The 10,076-nt window shown below is 38.1% G+C and overlaps 1 protein-coding gene across 1 annotated transcript in view; it reads right to left on the minus strand.

The window, feature by feature from the left end:
- Galk (N-acetylgalactosamine kinase) overlaps window positions 1-9,019 on the minus strand; it is a 60,456-nt gene extending 51,437 nt beyond the window's left edge. Inside the window, exons 1-3 of the mRNA XM_074176526.1 lie at window positions 8,737-9,019; window positions 5,526-5,693; window positions 4,611-4,812 (exon numbers count right to left, since the gene is read on the minus strand). Coding sequence (XP_074032627.1) covers window positions 4,611-4,812; window positions 5,526-5,693; window positions 8,737-8,867 — 501 coding nt within the window. The 5' untranslated portion in view covers window positions 8,868-9,019. The remainder of the gene's footprint in view (window positions 1-4,610; window positions 4,813-5,525; window positions 5,694-8,736) is intronic.
- Between the last annotated feature and the right edge of the window lie 1,057 nt (window positions 9,020-10,076).

A 10,076-nucleotide genomic window follows, 5' to 3' on the forward strand; every position in this document is an offset into this window, starting at 1 on the left:
AATTACAGCAGAGTGCAGAAGTATAACACCTGATATGCTACAGAATGTTAGGAATAGATTTGAACAAAATCTGTATTATTGTATGGAAGCAAATGCATTTTCAGCACTTGCTAAAGTAGGATTCTACTAAGTCAATTACACATTTCAAAGTACTGGGTTGTAGTTGTTTTTCTTCATAATACCTACATGTTTGAGTGAAATACAACAAATTGGGTATCATTGGAAAGATAATTTTGTGCCCTTTCAAATGATATATCACTCGACCCCACTTTTCATTTAAAATTTTAGGGTTGTTACTCACCCTCGCTAGGGGGTTGAAGGCACAGGTAGAAGAATAATCTAAAATGTGTCCCCCTCAAAAGCAAAATTGACCTTTCCGATCATTTTTGTTAAGTTACGAAAAAAAGAGAAAAGCAAGGTGCATACTTTTCGTTGGATCACTCTGTATAATACATCACAGTGAATGAAAATCATTGATTAGATAGTGTACAAAAAACATTCGACTAAGAGTCATATTAAAAGGAAATCAATAACCAGTAAGGAGAATAAAAAAAAAGTTTCTCCAGTTTAAGAAAATCTCAAATGAACTTTTAATTTCTTCTTGAAACTAAAAATGGAATAGTTCCTCTGAAAATAGAGTAGTCAAATTAACTCACATATTATTTACTTGCGAGCAACACTCTTCACTGCGGAATATAAAAATTGCTCAATATATTTCATTCGAAAGTGCAAGTCACGAGGGAATTACTGAACTGATTTTGCAGTAGATCAGTAACTTAGCACCTACTAATAGTATCATCTCTGAGGCTGACAACAATTCAGATTGTTTTTGGGTGGAGAATAATTCAAAATTCTTGAAAAAAGCTGATGAAGAGAGAAAAAAGAAGAGACATGAGTTATATCATGGAAAATCAACACGAAGAAGAAAGTGCAACAAACTATAGCACAGATAGAAACATGTTTGAGTCCCATACATAGAACATGTCATAAAGGATGAGACCAAAACGTAGAATATAGAAACCAAAACTAGAATAAGGAAGAAAAATGGCGAGACTAGAGATCTCAAGAGGAAATGAACTAAAGTAGTATAATTGGACTGAAAATGCTGCAGAATAGAAACGATGAAACTATGAGGAGATACAACAATCAAAGTATAAAAGCTAGAAAACATGCCGATCGAAAATCGAAAATTTTCGGAGTGGATGCTGAAAATATCCACAGAAGGTCGATAAAATCTATATGAGGTATTTCAATTAACTGTAACGTAATTTCTGGCAAGCCATGTCGTGTTAGGAATCACACGTTAAAAGCTAAGACCTCGTTAGACCTCAGCTCGCAGGAGTTTCAACTTTTGAGACTTGTCGTTCGAAGGGAGCCACAGCTGTTTAACGGAAAACAGAGTTTTAACACACAGATTACTGTTATAATGAGATTCAAGATGGTTTAACGAGTCCTGTCTGATGGCAAACAGAACTAATGTAGGTTGAACGGAAACTAATTTTGCTACAAGAGCACGAGCTGCAGTGCGAAATTGGATTCACCTGTGAATTGTTGTAATGAGATGTTTCAAACAGGATATTACTCGAAGATAATGTTTTGAGGCTATGAACACTTATACATGGTGATTCTTGATGAGCGTGCTACTATTAAGTGGCAAATGTTTGTCTGTTAAACTTCTAGTAGTTGGTTTTTGGTATATTAATCTTTAAAATACAAATTGTTATCCATTGAAAACTTTGCATTTCATCTTTCCTCGAATTTTTATTCGTAACTTTGATGAGCTGTCGCGAATGATAGGAAGCGTTGTCAAGAACTATCACACTATTTGCATCCAAATTTGGGATCAATGTGTTTTTAAACCATTACTAGAAAATATTAGCTTTTATATTCTCATGATAGTCAACATTGCAGTCCTCAAGTTTTTCCCAAATAATTTCAAAGAATTCGGAACCCTTCCTTTACTTCTTCCGCAATGCACAATGATTAGGCATGTTAGGCGTACACATCCTGGAACCATCAGTCCACCCTTTCGTAACTGTGTCGTGATTGTCATACCAAGTTTCGTCCAAATAGAAAATTTGGACGAGGAATCTCATTGCTTCTGTAACAGTCGTATATTTTTCAGTGATTTTATTAGGTGAATATCTAAATGTTTTGGTAATCCTGTATCACATCGCGTCTTGCGTTCATAAGGTTTGTTTTTGACTATTTTACGTACAGTTGAGAAAGGGATTCCGCTCAAATCTGATGTTGCTTGTAATAGTTTGTTTCTCTCGAAACCAAACTTGAGAAGTAGATTCTTATATACATTAAAACATACTGTCTGTGTTTCAATATTCAAATGCATCTGAATCTTATTCACTGGTATCTCTTTTTCGCATTGTTCACCATCGCTATTGGAATCACTACACTGGAAAAAGTCTGCGTTGTTATCACATTCGTTATTACTATTAGTATTTGGCTAAGGACACCACATTTTGAACATATAACAAAAATTTTAAGTAATTATAACTGCAACAATATCGAACTTCAATACTCAAATCGCAAACAGTTCCTGATCTGAACACGACGACGATAATCATCCCCGCATTTTCGATTTCTATTCGTCATCGTAACATGACTATACTCTTCATAGTTATGCTATTCATTTAGCCGAGTTTCCTCTGCGAATTCAAATTGAAACAAAGCGCTGCAGAAGCAGCCCGAAAGAACCAACCAGGCAATTGGTAATGATAGTGTTGATGAACGCACTGTTCAACGTTGATTTGCGAAATTTCGTTCTGGAAATTTCAGCTTCGAAATTGAGCCACGGAGTAGTCGACCTCCAGTAATCCAGAGCGAGGTTTTGAGGACCCTGGTGGAGACTAACTCATCACAAATGATGTCTGTTTGAAACGTATCGGAAAGGTCGAAAAGCTTAAAAAGTGAGTGCCCCACGATTAGAACGATAGAAATAAAGTGTCACGTTTCGAGGTCTTTTCTTCCTTGGTTTTGCGCAACCAAAACGATCTTTTCTTGGACAGAACCGTCACGTGTGGTGGAAAGTGGAACCTCTACCAATAGGAGACGTTCAGAACCGTGCTTGGTCACCGATAGACCTCACAGGTACTTCCCAAAGGCGAAAACCCACCAAAAAAAGACCATGGTTACTTTATGGTGGTCAGCGGCTGTACTGATTAACTAAAACTTTCTGCAACCGGGTCAAACCAACACAGCAAAATGACTATCAAAACATTTGGGAATGAAAAGAAAGATTGAACAAACGAACAGACAAAGTGGGCAGGGGCTAACCTATAACTGGAGTTGAGTTTTTCAGTTTGGCTGGTTCAAACTGGATGAGACTGTATACTGTATATCACAGCAGAATGACTATCAGAATATTTGAAGTGGATAACACTGTATACTGTATATCATAGCAGAATGACTATCAGAACATTTGGGAATGAAAAGAAAGATTGAACGAACGAACAGACAAAGTGGGCAGGGGCTAACCTCTAACTGGAGTTGAGTTTTTCAGTTTGGGTGGTTCAAACTGGATGAGACTGTATACTGTATATCACAGCAGAATGACTATCAGAATATTCGAAGTGGATAACACTGTATACTGTATATCATAGCAGAATGACTATCAGAACATTTGGGAACGAAAAGAAAGATTGAACGAACGAACAGACAAAGTGGGCAGGGGCTAACCTCTAACTGGAGTTGAGTTTTTCAGTTTGGGTGGTTCAAACTGGATGAGACTGTATACTGTATATCACAGCAGAATGACTATCAGAATATTCGAAGTGGATGACACTGTATACTGTATATCATAGCAGAATGACTATCAGAACATTTGGGAATGAAAAGAAAGATTGAACGAACGAACAGACAAAGTGGGCAGGGGCTAACCTCTAACTGGAGTTGAGTTTTTCAGTTTGGGTGGTTCAAACTGGATGAGACTGTATACTGTATATCACAGCAGAATGACCATCAAAATATTCGAAGTGGATAACACTGTATACTGTATATCATAGCAGAATGACTATCAGAACATTTGGGAATGAAAAGAAAGATTGAACGAACGAACAGACAAAGTGGGCAGGGGCTAACCTCTAACTGGAGTTGAGTTTTTCAGTTTGGGTGGTTCAAACTGGATGAGACTGTATACTGTATATCACAGCAGAATGACTATCAGAATATTTGAAGTGGATAACACTGTATACTGTATATCATAGCAGAATGACTATCAGAACATTTGGGAATGAAAAGAAAGATTGAACGAACGAACAGACAAAGTGGGCAGGGGCTACCCTCTAACTGGAGTTGAGTTTTTCAGTATTGTTGGTTCAAACTGGATGACACTGTATGTGTAGGAACTGATGAGTTCTCTTCTGGGTTCGAATTTTTTCTCATTTACACTTCGTAATCCTAACGACGTATCAGTCTATCTCACTTAGGATAATTGCCAGTTCTAATGATACATCTATCCAACTGTGAACCTATGGAAAGACCCGTCATCGCGTAAGTGGTTTCACACGAGTCTACGTCATGCCGTGTAAATTAAATCGGGGTTATGTTGAGACCTCTTGGCACTAATGGCTTTCCGTGATTCAAAAGCTTCTTACCTTGTGTGCGTGTGAAGTGGCTAAAGCTGCAGCACTGACGAGAGCACTGCTACTCGACAAACCGGCGCTTTGGGGAATTGTGCCGCTGACGACTATTCTCATGCCTTTCAGTGGAACGTCCTTCGGAAGGACCTCAAGAACGCCTTTGACACCGCATACGAAATACTGATGCCATTGAGGAGCTCCTTCGCCAGACGTTATCCTGCAAGAGAAATAATTGACTTGAATACAAAGGGTGAATTTGGGATGTGGAATATATCTAGTCTATACATCCAGCTATGAATTCAACATGAATGTTTTTTTCAAGGTGATTGACAATGTCCAAACATTTCCCGATTCATTAAAGAAATGGGCAATCAAAACGCTTCAATTTTCATTTAAATTTAATGGAGTCGTCTTCTATTTCTTGAAAGCGAGATCAATCGCAGATTTAAACTCAATTTTATTCAAGGGATTAATTGAAAAGTTCAAGTTAATGACGCCACTTTACTAACTCGCAGTTGGGAATTGTTTCAGATCACAGTAGCGTACCAAACAAAAAACGACGTAAATACCAATGGCTGAGATAATTTCATTTGATATTCTATGGGATTCATCAAACTGTGGAACTTGGAATCAATACCTACAATCTAGAACTTCTCCAAATAAGAATAATGATTGACCAGATGAATAATATTTTCAAGTAGGTACATATCTAAGATTATTTTAGCATTTACAACATCTGAGAGTAAGAGGACTGGAAAATGTTCACACCAACAAAGTAAAAAAATGTGGTGTATTGCTTAAGTAGTTTCAGATATATTCCTCATAGACTATATCCCTGTATGAAATAAAAAACAGATTAAAAAGCCTATGGACTCTCTTGTCCATAGGCTTGTTACTGAAACTAATGAATCATCAAATGTTCATACTTACTCAAAGGTGCTGATGTCGCAACAGAAATCTTTGTACTTCATATCCAAATTCTGTAGGTGCAGCATTTTATCATCTTCGATGGACACGGCTAAAAGTATATCTTGTTCCAAAGCCATTGGACATACCGAGTATCCGCAGTAATCCACATGTTCTCCAATAAGGTTCACTCTGCAACAATTCAACAAATTCTCATGAAAGATCAGAGAAGTTGATAGAAAGCTGTCAAAAAACTATCAGCAAATCATTGGATTTCCAGAAAATTTGAATTGCAATGTAACAAAACTATGAACAATTCAGCTCCAGTAAACATCTAACCCTAACAACACTGATTGCCTCATTACTAATAACAACATTGAATCAAATAATTTTGGCACTAGAAATCTGCTAGACGAACACATTTACCAGACCATTTCCAAACCTTTTCCAGCTGAATCTTGAGCATAGGTCTCGGAGTCAGTTCCAAACTGTTTTACTGCTACTTGAGAGCCGCCTGACTTGTCAATTTCTCCGGAAACTCTGGAAAATTACACTAATTCCAACTGTCGTCTTGCCCTGGTTTGTACAGGTCCTCTATTGGATGTTTGTCATGTTTTGCAGAAGATAATTTGTGTTATTCATCAATTGTTTAGGTGTGATCCAGTACCTCGCATTCACACAAAATATAAAAAGCTGCCTCTTCCCCTACATTGCCTGCAGTTGAGCTGCCCTCGTTTTGTACAGGTATCCTCACAATTAATAGTTACCAGAAAGTAGGCTAATGATTATTCTTCCAGAAAGTAGCCTCATAATCCTCCCAAGCAGATCTCCGCTTTGTTGAAGCAGTTTTTTTTTTCTTAGACGATTTGTCTTTCTGCATAAAGCGTTTTTATGTTGGCTCAGGTAGTTTGGTGAGCTAATACCTGTACCTCGGTTAGGAAAATTGCGTGAAGCGTGTTTATGTTCACTCAGGTAGTCTAGTGTGATAATACCTGTACCCTTACTAGGTGAATTGTCGACATTGGTCGATCCTTTTCTACCTACAGGTCCTTCTTTTCTATTGAATTTATACGTGTTTTTGTGGATTTCTATTGCCTCCCGCATCAGTCGGCTATGATATCCCTGTTTGGAGCTTCTTCCATGCTCCTCCAGTCTTGTTCCCAAGGACCCTTTGGTAGTTGCGATGTATACCTTTCCATAAGGGCTGATAGTAGGTCTCTTTTATCTTCAGCCGACCTGAGGCTCAGTTGTATCTTCTTGGTAGGTTTGAAACCCGTTTTCATGTTGTGTTTCCCCAATAGTTTTCCGATTCTATCTGTGACCCTATGGCTTTATGGTGTGTGTAACCATCTGAGCCGCCTCCTCCTTCAGTTTCATGGCTTTGTTGCTCTCGAATACACTGTACTCTAACCTAACCTAACCCCGACAGCTGGCTTAAGGCCAGTATATGGGTTCATGATCTGTATCAGGAAGCACTCAAGCTCAGGAATCCTGGTGACCAGTTTGGGGTCAATCAACTTCCGACCGCCAGGTTCTTCATTCCTTCACGGCATTCGCCTACCAGTCCCGACTACATTTTTGGGTCCATCATTGCCCTAAATGCAGCCCTGGCTGTCTGTGAAAACATTGACCTTCTCATTCCGTTGAGACCCCGAATCAATGTTCCTTGTGCATGTAATGAGCGAGAGAATGAGTATTGCCCAACACAGTTATTGCCAGATTTCGTTCCATATACCAGGTGTTTCCACTCTTCGCGTTTTAAGACTTCAACTGCAAAGTATGTATCAAATTTATGTCTGTGACAAAATGGTTGAAACTTTCATGGCTAAGGTTTTCAGTGTTATTATTTTCAGGTTTGAAAGCCTTAGATTTTTGAAATGCCTTTCTGACGTGACGGGAGTGACTAGCTTCTTCAGAGGTTCAGAAATCCTGAGTAAATCTCTGATGACTGGGTATTACGACTGCATAAAGCGTTTTTATGTTGGCTCAGGTAGTTTGGTGTGCTAATACCTGTACCTGGGTTAGGGAAATTGCGTGAAGCGTGTTTATGTTGACCCAGGTAGTCTAGTGTGATAATACCTGTACCCTTACTAGGTGAATTGTCGATATTGGTCGATCCTTTTCTACCTGTCCTCATGCTGTTTGCTGTTCTTGAACTTCTTAGAATAGGATTCAGTTGAGGGTCACAGGTCCTTTTTTTCTGTTGAATTTATACGTGTTTTTGTGGATCTCATTGCCAGTCGGCTATGATATCCCTGGTTGGAGTTTCTTCCATGCTCCTCCAGTCTCATTCCTATGGACCCTTTGGTGGTTGCGATGTATACCTTTTCATAATGGCTGATAGTGGATCACTTTCATCTTTGGCCGACCAGTTGTATCTTGTTGGTAGGTTTGAAACCCGTTTTTATGTTGTGTTTCCCCAAGAGTGTTCCAATTCTGTCTGATACCCTTTGGTTATACGGTAGATACCAAGGTCGTTCAGCTCCACATGTATGTCTGTATGATGTAGTCCAAATTGCCAGAGAAGTCTCTGGAGGGATACTTGAAAACAGTGAATGATTGATACATTCTTCAGATACATTAAAGAAGCGATATAAAAACGAAAACAAAAAATGCATACACATTGAAGACTATCAAACAACTATATCACTTGCATATGTCTAGTTCGCTAAATTGACTTAAAGAGGAGTATTGCTAATGAGCTTAGAGGTTTAACACTATATGCCAAGACATGCCTCATTCGGAGAACAGAGATTTTGTGGGATAAAGTAACATTACAATGTAAATCGCCATTTCTACATAGGCACCGCTCTGGAAATGTCTCAAAGATTGTCTGGCAGTGCTTGTGCCGGGAGATGAAAAGTCAAATCGACTTTCATACAACCCATTTTCTGGGCTAATAACCCCAAAAAAAAATTCATGACTTGTTTTTACCGGATGCAGCGATAGAGAAGAAGACTTCCAAGCAGTGTTGCTGATGATGCATTGTCAAATCACCCTCAGATTGAAATTAATAGATTTTTGTCAGAACCCAACATTTTTGTTAGAGAATAACAACGAAGAAGCGTGTTCCTGGTAATCGGCAACACTGCCACCGAGTGCTGATAAACATCGGATTATCAATTAATAGAAAAATAGCTCTTCAACTTTTATCGCGCATCGACTTCCTGTTTTTAAATTTCTTGCAACTGAAAATAATTTGGGTGGGGCAGCAACAGATCCTTGAGGCACTTACCTTCCAGGTACCCGAATATAGAAGTCCGGTTTCTTCGAATAGCGAGCGGCAAACACTTCACGTAGTTTCCGTGTTCGGTCATTTTCCGGTAGACTGCGGATAGGAATGTAGTCCGTTTCCAAAGACGACATTTCATTCACGAAACTCGACTACACGCGATCTGATCAACGAAACTGTGCGATATACGATTAGATTAATGAATGAAAATACCTGTAGATGTTTCACTGATTATTTGGCGGTTGTTTACACACGTCGACATTTACGAAACCTGTGTGATTAGCTTTGGAACATGTTTGATCTGGTGTAGCTTTCGCCATCTGTTGACGGGAGGCTGATATTAATGGTGGGATCTAACATTGAATCGCATTATAGGATTCTTCTCAAAATCAATCCTCAACTCTATAAACGATTATGGAAAACTTCACATACTGAACAATAGAAGGCGAAATAGAAAATATGTATTTGTGACATCTATATTTTACAGTACAAACGTTAAGCGTGAGCATTATACCAAAAATCAATGTATTCTTTGAGTTTCACGTTCAGATCAATCAATATTTAGTTAGACGATGACTATATTGTTCATTGATTTGGCCAATATCAAAAGTCAAGAACGCGGAGTGTCTAGGTCTAATGATTTGAACGTCAAAGTCTAGAACATATTGATTGCTCCTTTCATCTATTACAATATTCGGTAACGAAAGATGTTAAAATCATAATGCATGTTACATTCAGTGAGACTATGGGATAGTTTCGGAACAGAAAACATTTGCAAGCAAACTCACAGCTTTCTTTGAATTCCGAAACGGGAAACGAAGTGTATCAAATAGTTATTTACAAAATTTGTTTCATTTGGACAGGAAAAAAAATCAATATGTTTGTAGACACTTGGAAAAAGTGTAATTCATTCTGACTACTTATAATTCCATTTATGTATGTAAGTATATATATATATAAGAAAATGTTCAGCCTGATATACTCTACATCCCAGAGGAAACAATGAGTTGAAAAAATGAAGAATTTGAAAATTTCAGATCAGAAAAATTCCAAACATTTACCCATTACCTCACAGATTCAAATATTCTGAAAATTTACTTTGTGACATCTTTTGTTACTATCATGAAACAAGTGTAGTATTCTGTCGAAATTTACTAATGCTTTTATAGTTTGGTCTCTCACATCTAGATGGCAGGGTGAGCTACTTTAACAAGCCCCTACAAATACAACTGTAGGACTCAAATTTAACTCAAAATATTGAGTAAAAAGTGACCTTTTTGGTTTTCTGCTATTTTCTTGGCCAATTTAAGCCACTGTAGTTGCTGTAGTAATCATCAAGGTCC

The sequence above is a fragment of the Leptinotarsa decemlineata genome, unplaced genomic scaffold, assembly GCF_025532065.1.
Source record: "Leptinotarsa decemlineata unplaced genomic scaffold, Ldec_3_MD MMD2_tig00001719_RagTag_RagTag, whole genome shotgun sequence".
Lineage (NCBI taxonomy): Eukaryota > Metazoa > Arthropoda > Insecta > Coleoptera > Chrysomelidae > Leptinotarsa > Leptinotarsa decemlineata.